We start from the raw sequence: 13,398 nt of genomic DNA, 5'->3' as shown, positions 1-13,398 counted from the left end.
AGTTCAAAAGTCTGAATTTTTCTTGTCTGAATTCATTTCCAGTCTAGGTTTTTTATCTTTAATATGAGTGTTTGTGTAATTGCTGAATTGGCACGTACAATTGCTTGAATAGTTCACAATAGCCGTCTACTGAATAGCGGTCCTTGAAAAACGAAATGAAAGAAGATTCATTTCCTTTCTTATGACGCCTTTAGTTTCAGTTTGTAAGGGGAAATAATGTTGAAATAGTAAAATAGATAGAATCTCGTTAATTGAAACAACATTGTTTTAACGGAACAGGGACAGCCAACTGCACTGATAAAATCGAGATTTTTAAGACCTTTTAAAACAGACCAGGCATCAAAGTTTCTAATGCCTATTAAAGATCACCCCCACTTACACACCCTACTCCTCGGTGGGACGATCCAGAAGCCACCATCCAAAGCTATTACTACACCTCAATCTTGGAGAGATGGCACAGAGATAGGATTTGTGTGTTTTCTGCAGCGGAAGTCCTCATCTATTTTTTATCTCATCTGTTTTCATGATTTTATTGTTGTTATTATTACAATACAATACAATACAATACAATACAATACAATACAATACAATACAATACAATACAATAGCAGAGTTGGAAGGTACCTTGGAGGTCTTCTAGTCCAACCCCCTGCCTAGGCAGGAAACCCTATACCGTTTTTATTATTATTATTAGTTGGCCAGCTGTGCTCTAGTTGTCAACAGGAGCTAAACTGCATTCACACTGAGAAAAGATGCTCACAGCTGTTGCATCCAAATATTGCCCATTCAGTCTGGGCAGAAGGACATTTCTCTGGAAGTAGCACTAGCACTAACTCTTAGCAATAGCATTTAGAGTTATACATAGCCCCATAATGCTCCACAGCACTCTCTTAAGCAGTTTACAGAGTCAGCCTATTTGCCCTCAACAGTCTGGCTCCTCATTTTATTGACCTCGGAAGGATGCAAGGTAGAGTCGATTTTGAGCCCCATTACGATGAAACTCCAGGCTGTGGGCAGAGATGGCCTGCAATGCTGCATTCTAACCAGGGATGGGATTCAGTCGGTTCGGATCGGTTCGAGTGAACCTGTAGCTCCGACGATCAGGTTGGTCCGCCCTTGCGCTTTGCTTACCTATGTCCTCTCAGCTGATTAGCGCGGCAGAGTGGATTGCCGCACCTCAGCTGTGTTGCTCCCCAAGAAGTAACGTGGAAGGTAGGTTTTGGTAAAACCACGCACCGGCGCACAGTGTGCATCAGGCGCACACAAAACACACACGAAACGTGATCACCGAACCGGTTGTTAAACTGGCAGGATCCCACCACTGATTCTAACCACTGTACCACCAAGGCTCCTGGTGTACCAGGAAGTCCCTCCACGTGGCTGAACGCATGGAGATTTATGTTAAGAAACCCAGCTCCCATTTATTCCAGTATCTGCTTCCTGACTTCCTCCTCTTTCTTTCTTCCAACAGGTCTTCAAGAGCAAAGCTCTAGAACTTGGGGAGAAGCTTCTCCCAGCCTTTAACACGCCGACCGGAATCCCACGAGGAGTCATCAACCTGGGCAGGCAAGGAACAGTCATGTGTTGTTGCAGCTAACAAATAGAGAATAAGAGGAGAAACCTGCCTGGATTTAACCCCAATTGAGCCCAAAGTTTCTGCCGTTAATGAGACGTTTGTTAGAAGTGAATTTTGCCCATTTTACAACCTTTCTTGCCACAGTTGTTAAGTGAGTCGCTGCAGCTGCTAAGACGGTTGTGAAACAACTCTGGCTTCCCCTCATCGGCTTTGCTTGTCAAAAATTGACCCCATGATCCTGGGACGCTGCAGCTGTCATAAATATGATTCAGTTGCCCAGGGTCACATGACCATGGGGTGCTGCGATGGCCGTAAGTATGAAAAACAGTCATAAGTCATCTTACAAACTTGGAGACTTTAAGATAGATGGAGTTCAACTCCCAGAATACCCTAACCAGCCATACTGGCTGGGGAATTCTGAGAGTTGAAGTCCACCTCTCTTAAAGTCTTCAAGGTTAAGAAACATTGATCTGAGGCCATACTGGCTGGGGAATTCTGGGTGTTGAAGTCCACATATCATAGTCTCCAAGATTGAGAAACATTGAACCGAGGCAATACTGGCTGGGGAATTCTGGGAGTTGAAGTCCACATATCATAGTCACTAAGATTGAGAAGCATTGATCTGAGGCAATACTGGCTAGGGAATTCTGGGATTTGAAGTCCACCTCTCTTAAAGTCACCAAGATTGAGAAGCATTGATCTGAGGCAATACTGGCTAGGGAATTCTGGGAGTTGAAGTCCACATATCAAAGTCTCCAAGGTTGAGAAAACTACCTTGGATCCTGAAGTTGAACTTCTCCCCAAAACATAGCTTTTTTTCTGTTCACAGGGCAGAGTTTCCTCCCAATCTGACTGTGTTCCCAGATGTTAACAGAAACCAGAATGACTCAGACCAACCTTCTTCCTTAGTTACTTGAACTGACACATTTTCAAATCTAGCTCCTGTCATCCCAAATTGACTAGAGCTATTCTGGCTGATAATTGGAACTTGAAACCAATAAAGTGGAAACTGCCAGGCTGGAGAAAGTTTGGCCTGAACTGAAATCAAAGTTGGCATAGTTGACTAATTTCTGCATTTCCCTCGGAGGGGAATCGAAAAGCATTTTCTGCTTCAACGTGCTTGTTCTCTGCAGTCATAACCCCTCTCGGCCCTTTTGTTTTCGTAATCACAGGTTCCCAGCTGTTCTCTTGGTTTCAGCTTACTCGGGGCATCTCTGTGCTGGTTGGGTGGTAGGAATTTGAAAGGTCCTTTGCCTGAGATTTTGGGGTGCCCTCAGCTGAGAGAAAGAGGTGAATGAAAAAGAACTGGTGATTTTGTGAACCCCAGTCCTGTATTTATTTATTTTTTTTGCCATCCTTCCATCCCGCTGCATTTCTGCAACATCTCTGGTCTGACTTTTACCATTTTTACAACGTTGGGTTTAGTTCAGCGCGTTCCTCTGCACAAAATCTAATTTTTGCTCTTTGAATTGTCAGCCTGAATCCTAGAGTAATTCATCTTTGCCTTGAATGTCATTCTTGGTGAGCGTTCTTAGGGCGGTTAGAATATCACTCCAGACCAGGTGTTCTCCGACTCAACAACTGCCTAGGGAACATTGAGAATTAAAGCTCACATATTTTAAAACTGAAGTTTTTGTTGATTTGTTGCTCTTGACCAGAGCTCCCCAACCCCCGGTACTGGTCCATGGCCTGCAGGAACTGGCCGGTCAAGCAAGCAAAGCCCCATCCATGCACATGCAGAACCATGAAACCACGCCCCCTCCTGGTCCATGGAAATACTGCTCTCCACGGAACCGGTCCATGGCACCCACAAGGTTGGGGGCCACTGCTCTAGACTTTCCATGTTTTTCAATAATTTGGCTGAACATGGTCCTCCCTCCCTCCCTCCCATCTTTTTCCCTTCCTCCCTCCCTCCCTTCCATCTCTTTCCTTCCCTCCCTCCCTCCCTTCCATCTCTTTCCTTCCCTCCCTCCCATCTTTTTCCCTTCCTCCCTCCCTCCCTTCCATCTCTTTCCTTCCCTCCCTCCCATCTTTTTCCCTCCATTCCATCTCTTTCCCTCCCACCCACCTTTTTCCTTCCATCTCTTTCCCTCCCTCCCATCTTTTTCCCTTCCTTCCTCCCTCCCTCCCTCCCATCTCTTTCCCTCCCTCCCTCACATCTCTATCCCTCCCTCCTCATATCTCTTTCCTTCCCTCTCTCCTCCCCATCTCTTTCCCTCTCTCCCATCTCTTTTCCTTCCTCCCTCCCTCCTATCTCTTTCCTTCCCTCTCTCTTCCCCATCTCTTTCTCTCCCTCCCTCCCTTCCATATCTTTCCTTCCCTCCCATCTTTTTCCCTCCATTCCCTCGCTCCCTCGCTCCCTCTCTCCCATCTCTTTTCCTTCCTTCCTTCCTTCCTTCCTTCTTTCCTTCCTTCCTTCCTTCCTTCCTTCCTTCCTTCCTTCCTCCGAGACAAGGAGCTGCAGGTTGCTTACCACTGAACCATATATCCCCAAACCAGGGAACCTGGCTAGCATTGAAATACTTGGGAGGCCTCCAGAAGAACAAGGTGCCTTGATTAGGAAGTGCAAAAGCTGTGTGAATGCTAAAGGCTGGTGCAGGGGGCTTCTAATCCAGAGGGACATAAGGGGGACATTCAGCAAAATGTGGGGATTTTGAGGAGCAAAAGTCTGGCTAGGAAGGGAATTGGCCCAGGTTGTCCTGCTGTTAAGCTGAGAGATATAAACAGGCCAAGAAGAATCCCTTTTTCTCCCCTTTTCAGTTTTCTATAATTTAGAAGAATAACTTGGACCTCTTCCTGGAGGCAAACCAAGTGAGATTTATGACACAAGAAATTTCTCATGATTTCAGCCTATTAATCTTATTTTGCTGAGCAGTACCGAAAATGTATTGCTAAGCAACCACCATTTTAAGTAACTAAAACAACATAAATTTTTAAGAAACGATACCAAGGTGTTGACGTTAGCATTTGTATGTGTAACTTTTAAGATCTTTTTTTTTTTTGAGGGTGGGGAATAATTCTCCAGGAAGCCAAGTCAAGGACTTGCGTTGGCCTTCCTGCTTAAAGTTGAGATTGGAACCACGAGGAGAGGCCAGTGGAGAGAAGAAAGGGCAATCGGTTTGAGAACACCAGAAGGAAGAAAAGCCATTTTAAATTTAGCCCTCCATCCTCATTCATTTGAAAATGAACAGCCTGGTTTGCTGTGAGAATAATCTATATTAAAATTAACCTGCGCAAAGCAGTTACTGGTATCATTGCTCTGGGTGGTGCCATCTACCAAAGAATGGGACGATCAGAGTATCCAGGTAAGGAAGAAACCCCACTGGAGATAAAAGATGGATTGTCAGCATCCCTTAGGATAGGGTGTCAAACTCATGTCATCACAGTGGCATCACATGATTATCGGGACTTTTTCCCCCTTCGTTAAACCCGGCGTGGGTGTAGCCAGTGTGTTAAGCATCCGACCCATGGGACGGGAGTTTGAGAGCCCTGCCTTAGGACAAGGGTCTCCAAACTTGACAATTTTAGGCAATTTTAGTGGTAGGATTCAAAACGTTTTACTACCAGTTCTGTGGGTGTGGCTTGGGCCTGGTACGGCCTGCCCTATATACTTTGAGAACTATCGGTTCTCTTAACTGCCCCAAAGAAAGTTTCTAAAATCAGGTTGGTCTCCAGCCAGGTTCTTAGGACAACAGTGATGGTTGCCTCAACAGCATCCTCATAGCTGTTGGCAAGCCGGCTCAATATTATTATTTTTTATCTTCTCTCGAAACCACTTGTAATTTAGCTCCCTGAGACGGCTAGGTTTAAGGGAGATCTGTGGTGGATTTACCCCACAATCCCTTGTTGGAGATAGATGGGATTCACCTAAAAGTATTAAACTGCCCTCAAAACCCCCATCTTATTGAACGGGGCTCCCCAACGCTGCAAGTTTTTATTTTAAAAAAAAGTTTAAAGTGTTGGTCCTTTCTGGAGTCCATTGCACCAACCTCTTAGCGCCATCTGCTGCCTCCCTTGTAATTCCTCCTTTCAGATAATCACAGCCATGATAATTGTCTTTGGGGAAAAAGAAGCCTTCACTGCAATCTGCCTCCCATGCTAATCAAGAGTTATTAGGATCAGGTCTTCCTGTTTTTGAAATGGCAGTCATTGAACTTATCTCAAGCCGGCAATTACGGGGGTTATTTTCAACCCGATCCTAAAAATAAAAGCTGCTCCGCAGAGGTTGAGATTATCTTAATATACTGTAATCAAGATGGTTCTGTTGGCTGATTGGAGAAGATGAGTAAGGAAGCAAAAGTCCGGGAAAGTTCCTACGATTGCTATGCTTTTTTTTTTTCTTAACTCTCTGGAAATTTCCTACAATTTAACCACTTGCCAAAACCAGAACGTTTGTTCCATTTCTCGGGGGCCTTGGATCTAAAGCTCTAGATCCGTCATAGCGAACCTAGGGCACACGTGCCCAAAGTGGCCCGCAAAGCTGTGTCTCCTGGCATGTGCGGCCTTGCCTGTTTGTCTTCTAGGTTTCTGGGGCACGATCAGCTGTCCTTCGCATGCACAGAAGTGCCGAAAACCAATGTGCGCATGCATGCTGGCCAACTGATTGTCGGGTACGCTGTGTGCAAGAACCCGAAAGTTTGGCTTTTCCGGAGCACGATCCCTTTGCCCATGCTGCAGTGCTGAAAACCAGCCTGTGCATGCGCACTGGCCAGCTGATCATCGGGTGCGCATGTGCGCTAGAACCCGGAAGTTCCACTTTGCCACAGCACGGCCCTGAGGAACGCGTGTGCGTGCAATGTTTCTGCTCAACCTTTTCGGCACTCGCTGCTCTAGATGTTTGCTTTTAACCACAGATTGTCCCTGCACTGCCTCTTCCATAGACTAAGCTTCCCTCTTGAATGTTTACGTCTTTTAAAAGCACAGTTGTGCATGTCAAAATGCACACTGCATCCAAAGCTGCTCTTCGTTTGGCTTACCAGACTTAATAGCCTGTGGGTATATATATATTTAAATACATCCTATTGCAAACAAATGCAGAGGAACAAATGGAGAGGAACAACGGCAGTGTTCAAAAAGAAACGCATGGCCTCTGTGACTTTTTATATCTCTACCTGCCAAGCGCAGATCCATGCAGATCAGCTCCTGTGCTGTCTGCCTGTTTTCTATGTAGCCAGACCACCAAATGCCACCTCAAACAGCCAAAATGATACAATATTATTCTCAACTAAGTTGCTGGAAATAAGGAGAAGGATGGAAGTGGCATCTGGAGAGATGTGGACTTTAAACATGTTAGGCTTAAGAGGCCTTTTCCAGCACAGATGCCCATGATCAGATTTTTGGCCAATTTAACCCCGTGTTTTTCAGGAACGTAGAGAGGAAAGCTGAGGTATACAGTAACAACTAATACGTAAATACCTTTAAGATTCATGGACTTCAATTCCCAGATTTCCATTCGTGCTGGCTAGGGAAATCTGGGAAGCCGAATGAAGCCCAAACATTTTAATGTTTCCACCGTTGGGAAAACGCTAAAATAATAATAATAATAATAATAATAATAATAATAATAATAATAATAATAATAATAATAATAATAATAATAATAATAATAATAAAATTATTTGTTAGCCGCACCCTCTCCAGAAGGACTCGGGGCGGCGTACAATAAAAAAACATAAAATACAAATATAGACAGTACATACACATAAATATAGACGTATACGTGGAGGAGGTAGACAGATAAATGGAAATAGAATTAAGATTGCAATTTAAAATCCCCTAAGTAAAATTACAAGATTAAAAACCCGTCAGGAGCGATATGATCAAACTATGGTTGAGCCAGGCCAGCTACTTGGAAAAGGTGGGTCTTGAGCTTTGCACGGAAGGAGCGGAGGTCAGAGGTAGTCCTGATATCCGGGGGGAGGTCATTCCACAGGGCTGGGCCCGCCACAGAGAAGGCTCTGCTCCTAGGCGCCGCCCCCCGACACTGTCTGGTCGACGGCACCTGGAGAAGTCCCTCTCTGTGCGAGCGAATTGGTCGCAGGGATGTATGGGGCAAGATACGATCCCGCAAGTAGCTAGGTCCTGTGCCATGGAGCGCTTTAAAGATCGTTATCAAAACCTTGAAACGCACCCGATAGACCACAGGAAGCCAGTGCAGCTCACGCAGGAGAGGTGTCACATGGGAGTACCTTGTACTCCCCATAATCACCCGCGCGGCCGCATTCTGGACCAACTGTAGTCTCCGAGTGCATTTCAAGGGAAGCCCCATGTAGAGAGCGTTGCAGTAGTCGAGGCGAGACGTCACCAGCGCATGAGTGACTGTGCGTAAGGCATCCCGGTCCAATAGGGAGCGCAATTGGCGCACCAGGCGAACCTGGTGGAACGCCCCCCTTGCCACGGCTGTCACATGGTCATCCATGGACAGCCGGGCATCCAGGAGGACGCCCAAATTGCGCGCCCGCTCCACGGGGGCCAGTTGTACGCCCCCGATGGCCAGAGATGGAATTAACTGGTTGAACCGGGGGGCCGGAACCCACAGCCACTCCGTCTTGGAGGGGTTGAGCTTGAGTCGGTTGTCATCCATCCAGACCCATACGGCTTCCACACACCGGGACATCACTTCGACGGCCTCGTTGGGGTGGTTCGGGGTGGAAATGTACAGCTGAGTATCATCAGCGTACAGATGATATCCCACCCCGAAACCACGAATGATCTCACCCAGCGGCTTCATATATGTGTTGAACAGGAGTGGCGAGAGGACCGACCCCTGTGGCACCCCACAAGTAAGGGGGCTTAGGGTCGACCTCTGCTCCCCTGCCAACACACATTGCGTCCGGCTGGAAAGGTAGGAGCCGAACCACCGCAAAACGGTGCCCCGAACCCCCAACCCCTCCAGTCGGTGCAACAGGATACCATGGTCGATGGTATCAAAAGCCGCCGAGAGATCTAATAGGACCAGGATAGAGGAACAACCCCTATCTCTGGCCCTCCAGAGATCATCCACCAACGCGACCAAGGCCGTTTCCGTGCTGTGCCCGGGGCGAAAGCCGGACTGGCGCGGGTCTAGATAATCATTTTCCTCCAGATGTCGTGGAAACTGATAAGCCACCACACTCTCTACAACCTTCGCCAAAAAGGGAAGGTTGGAGACAGGACGATAATTGGCCAGCTCCGTAGGGTCCAGGGAAGGCTTCTTGAGCAAGGGTCTCACCACCGCCTCTTTCAAGGCGGCCGGAAGAGACCCCTCACCCAACGAAGCGTTCACTAGGCCCAGGAGCCAGTCACGTGTAACCTCCCAGGATGCCAGTACACGCCAGGAGGGGCAGGGGTCCAGTAAACATGTGGAAGGTCGCAGTCGTCCACGCAATCTGTCCAAATCCTCCATGGCAACCAAGTCAAACTCCTCCCAGACTGGTCTCTCAAGACTCGCCGTGGACGTCTCCTCTAGACCACTGAAAGGGACCCAATCCTTCCGGATTTGAGCGATTTTATCCTGCAGATATTTCCCAAATTCCTCTGCCCTACCCTGTAAAGGGGCCTCCCGCGGCCTCTGAAACAGGAGGGAGCGGGACACCCGAAACAGGGTGGCAGGGCGGTTCTCTGCGGATGCAATGAGAGCGGCACAATATTGACGTTTGGCCGCTCTCAATGCCACAAGGTACGTCCTTAAATGGGTTCGTACCTGTGTTCGGTCAAATTCGGAACGGGAGGATACACACAATTGTACAGACTAAGCCCTGCAAAGAATAGGTCACCTGTAATAGGTCACCCATGATAGCAGGCGGTGAGCACAGCACAAAGCATCAAGAGCTGCCCCCTGATACCACTAGATGAGACCGCTAGGGCTCGCTGCCTTAGAAGAGTGAGGAAAATCCTCAGGGATGACTCACACCCTGGACAACACTTCTTTCCCCTCCTACAATTGGGAAGGAGATATAGAAGCATTGCCAGCCGCACAAACAGGCTGAAGAACAGTTTCTATCGGTGGGCTGTCAGACTCCTGAATGTGAAACAACATCATAACCACGTAGTACGATGGATTTGCAGGGCCGGCGCAACATGTAACATGTTCACACTGGTGCAATAGGACTAACATGATTTATTGAGTTGGGGATTTTCTATCTTCACTGTGAGTTGTATTGTGTTGGGGGGGGGGATGCACTGCTCAACCAATCTCATTGCACATATGTTTTTTCACTGATAAATCAATAATTATTATTAGAGCTGGATCAAGCTTGAACAGTAAGGGAAACTGCCTGGGATTCTCACTTCTTGTATGCTTAGCTCTTTTTTTTTCCTATTTCCCCCAGTGGCATGAGTTGGAGTTGGGGATGGGCATCAGCGGGAAGCAGCATTTTAGCTGAATTCGGGAGCCTCCACTTAGAGTTTATGCACCTTTCAGAACTATCTGGAAATTCCATATATGCCGAAAAAGTAAGTATGCCCTCTCCCTCCTTTCCTTCCTTCCTTTCTTCCTTCCTTCCTTCCTTCCTTCCTTTTTTCTCTTTCTTTCTCTTATCAATTGGTGTGAAGTGATTCCTCTCCTTCTTTCAACCTGCTACCATGTCTCCCCACACAAACACGTTCACCCAGGCACCCAAAGCAGCCTCTAATGAAATTCGCTTTGTGTCTGTAACAAGTACCCAGATTTGAGAAATAGGAATCTCACACCTCCACCTTAATCGCAGCCCTAATCATTTTGGTTGTTCTAAATCAAGGGTGTCACTTCTGCTTGTGGTTATGGCAGAGAACTTGTAAGACAGGGGTCTCCAACCTTGGTAACTTCAATACTTGTGGACTTCAACTCCCAGTATTGAACTCTGGGAGTTGAAGTCCACAAGTCTTGAAGTTGCCAAGGTTGGAGACCCCTGCTGTAAAAGGTTAGGGAGCAATTGCTATTAACTCAAGAGCTGAAGCTCAAGGTCTCCTTCAGGCCAAGTGTTTTGGCTAACTCCACCCTGGTGCACGGAGGCACCGTCTGTCTGCCAGCAGCAAAATTGCTGCTATCCCATATAAGAAAGACACTGCCAATCAGTGAAGTCTTTAGAACCATGTTTCTCAACCCTAGCAGCTAGCATGGATGGATTTCGAACCCTACAATTCCCCAGCCCTGCTCATTAGGGAATTCTGGGAGTTGAAATCCAGCCATCTTAAAAGTTGCCAAGACTGAGAAGCACTGCTTTAGAATATCTGCCATTTCCCTCTGATAGCTTCTTCTATTTCTTCTCTTGAGAAATTGCACAGTGATGGGCCTTTTTTCCAAAGTGGGTAAGATGCCTGAGTCCTTCTCCTGCTGTGAACTTTTTAAAGATTCAGAAGAAACCTTGAAGAGCGTGGGATGATTATTTGTGAGAGTTGCTAGTAGCTGTGGGTATACTTTGCATCTGGTGATTACTTCATGCCCTTCCTAGGGAGATTCTTGGCATGCTTTTGGAGTCAGATTTTGCCAGCAATCTTATAGGATTGATCTCCCCCCCCCCCCACTTATATTCCTATAACCAGGGGTGAAATGCTACTGGTTCGGACCGATGCGCCCAAAGCAGTAGTAAAAAAATGCTACCTGTTCAGGCGAACCAGTATTTCCAATGATCAGCTGTGACGCGCAATTTAGATTAGCTAGAATTGTCGGATTTCTTGCTTCCTAGCTAATCTAAATTGCATGGCACAGCAGATTTCCCACCCCTTCACTGTTCTATTTACCTTTGCAGACTTAGAAGGCTTCAAAATTCTTCTTTTTTAGTGGTCTGCGGGCGCGCCTCAGGTGCGCAAGGCGTGCGCTCGCCAGCAGACTAACCAAACCGGTAGCGGACTTCGGAGGATTTCCCCACTGCCCATAACTGCCTATGGGAATGAGAACCTAGCTGTTGTAAGGCACCTACCACCCACTAAGAGTATCCCAGAGTTTGAAGGAAACTTAAATAAACTATTGTAGTGACCAGTTTTGGGCACCACAATATAAAAAGAGTGTCGAGACTCTGGAAAGGGTGCAGAGAAGAGCAACAAAAATGATTAGAGGGCTGGATGCTAAAACATAAGAATGATGGCAGGAATTGGCTATGTCTAGTGAGAAGAAAACCGGAGGAGACATGATAGCAGTGTTCCAATATTTGCCACAAAGATGAGGGGGCTCAAACTATTTCCAAAGTACCTGAAGGCAAGACAAGAAACAATGGATGGAAACTAATCAAAGGGAGAAGCAACCTAGAGCTTCCTAACAGTGGAAACAATTTACTAGTGGAAAAGCTTAACCTCAGAAGTTGTGGGTGCTTCAACAGTGGAGGCTTTTGAGATGCGATTGGACAGCCATTTGTCTAAATGGTACAGGGTCTCCAACGCGAGCAGGGGGGTTGGACTAGAAGTCCTTTACAACTTTATTACTCTATTCTTTTCTAAGCCTTCCTGTCAGGATTAGAACTGGCATCCCGTACAGCAAAGAGGTGGTCCCTGAGACCCCAAGACTCCAGTCGTTCTTCACTTCTGAACTATTCTTAGATGGGATGTTACTGGGGAACAGCTCCTAACCCAACTTTAAAAAGGCATCCATCTGCCTGCTTGCTAAGTGGGAAAAGGATGGTTAGGATGCAAAAGGAAATTTGAGTGGTGGGGAGATAGGCATGGAGGAAAAATGCTAGGGAAGCTGGAAACCAAAAAGAAAAATCTATCTGTGTGTGTTCATGTTCCAGTATAACTCTAAAATGCCTCGAGCAATTTCAAACTTGGTACACAGATGACTTACTCTCTAGAAACAAATACTGTGTGGGTAAGACACCCTTAACACCCCTCGGAGTATGTGTTCTGTTAAGATACAGCCTGTTTTGCCTTAAAATGGCTTCTACTGTACAGCTCATTGGAGTTGCCATGCTAACGGCTTCACAGTACTCCACAAGGGGGCTCCCTCTGGTAAGGGGGAAAATCCAACATTAGAAATTACACTTCTGCGGGCACAGGGAAAACATTTTAAACTAATTTAATTGTTGCCAAAATAAAGGCTCAGGGAGAGGTTGCCTCTTCAGGAATTGCACCGACGTTCATGGACAGAGGGAGGACGGCCCATTCCGCACTTTTGTTGCCACTTGACATCGCAATTCCTGTCTAATACAGGATTGGGATAAATAAATACCCGGGCAACATCATGTTATCGGCTGGTAAGATATAAACATAGCATAGAATGAGAGAGCGGGATAGCACAGAAGACATGCTGGAAGACAGAGGAAATATATAGGAGTCTAAATAGAGGGGAAAAGGTATCAGCTGGAAAGGCAAAGTTGAAGCTTTAAACAAGGAAGAAACAGACCATGGGGATGGAGATTATGAATATGCAACCTTAATGGAAAGTCTTTGTTGAAGTCAGGATTAACTCAAAGTGCCTCGTCCTAACAAATCCCTTAATGTAGGAGAGAGGATGATTCTTGTCCAGTGATTTTCCAAGAGATCCGTTGAGCAGCCCACTCGCCTACGTCCTGTCCCTTAACAAACCCAGCTTGTTAATGGATTTGCCCACCCAGAGCATGCTGTCAATTAAAGCTAAAGCTGTATGAGAGCTCGCACAACGGGTGCCGATTGTAAACAGCCATCTGGAGGGAAATGGACTTGGTGAAAGGCTTTATCAGTTCATTAGCTCCCAGCTAGAGATTTGTGGGCTTTCTTTTTTCTTTTTTTTTCCTTAAAAAAAATAGGGCATTGCTAATCTACATGTGTGTTCAGACTTGCTCTTGAAATGCCGGGGTCTGCAGCGGAGAGAGCTGCACCCCTAAGGTGCAGTGGGAGCTAACTTGACAGTTGATAAAAGAACGCAGCGCACCAACTCTTGATCCTTGTGAGCT

General features: G+C 46.5%; 2 protein-coding genes across 4 annotated transcripts in view; both read left to right on the top strand.

Annotated features, from left to right (window-relative positions):
• The window catches only part of LDLRAP1 (low density lipoprotein receptor adaptor protein 1), a 632,547-nt gene that overhangs the window by 328,689 nt on the left and 290,460 nt on the right, over positions 1–13,398 (top strand). The gene's annotated exons all lie outside the window — the stretch shown is intronic.
• Positions 1–13,398, top strand: part of LOC309396636 (mannosyl-oligosaccharide 1,2-alpha-mannosidase IA-like) — a 190,616-nt gene that overhangs the window by 154,337 nt on the left and 22,881 nt on the right. For both annotated transcript variants that reach the window (XM_081961931.1, XM_081961930.1), the window contains exons 5-6: positions 1,472–1,566; positions 9,886–10,009. In XM_081961931.1, the coding sequence (XP_081818057.1) occupies positions 1,472–1,566; positions 9,886–10,009 (219 nt within the window). The remainder of the gene's footprint in view (positions 1–1,471; positions 1,567–9,885; positions 10,010–13,398) is intronic.

The sequence above is a fragment of the Natrix helvetica genome (genome assembly GCF_964273705.1).
Source record: "Natrix helvetica genome assembly, chromosome: 9".
Classification (NCBI taxonomy): domain Eukaryota; kingdom Metazoa; phylum Chordata; class Lepidosauria; order Squamata; family Natricidae; genus Natrix; species Natrix helvetica.
This window is presented reverse-complemented; position numbering and strand designations above follow the sequence as displayed.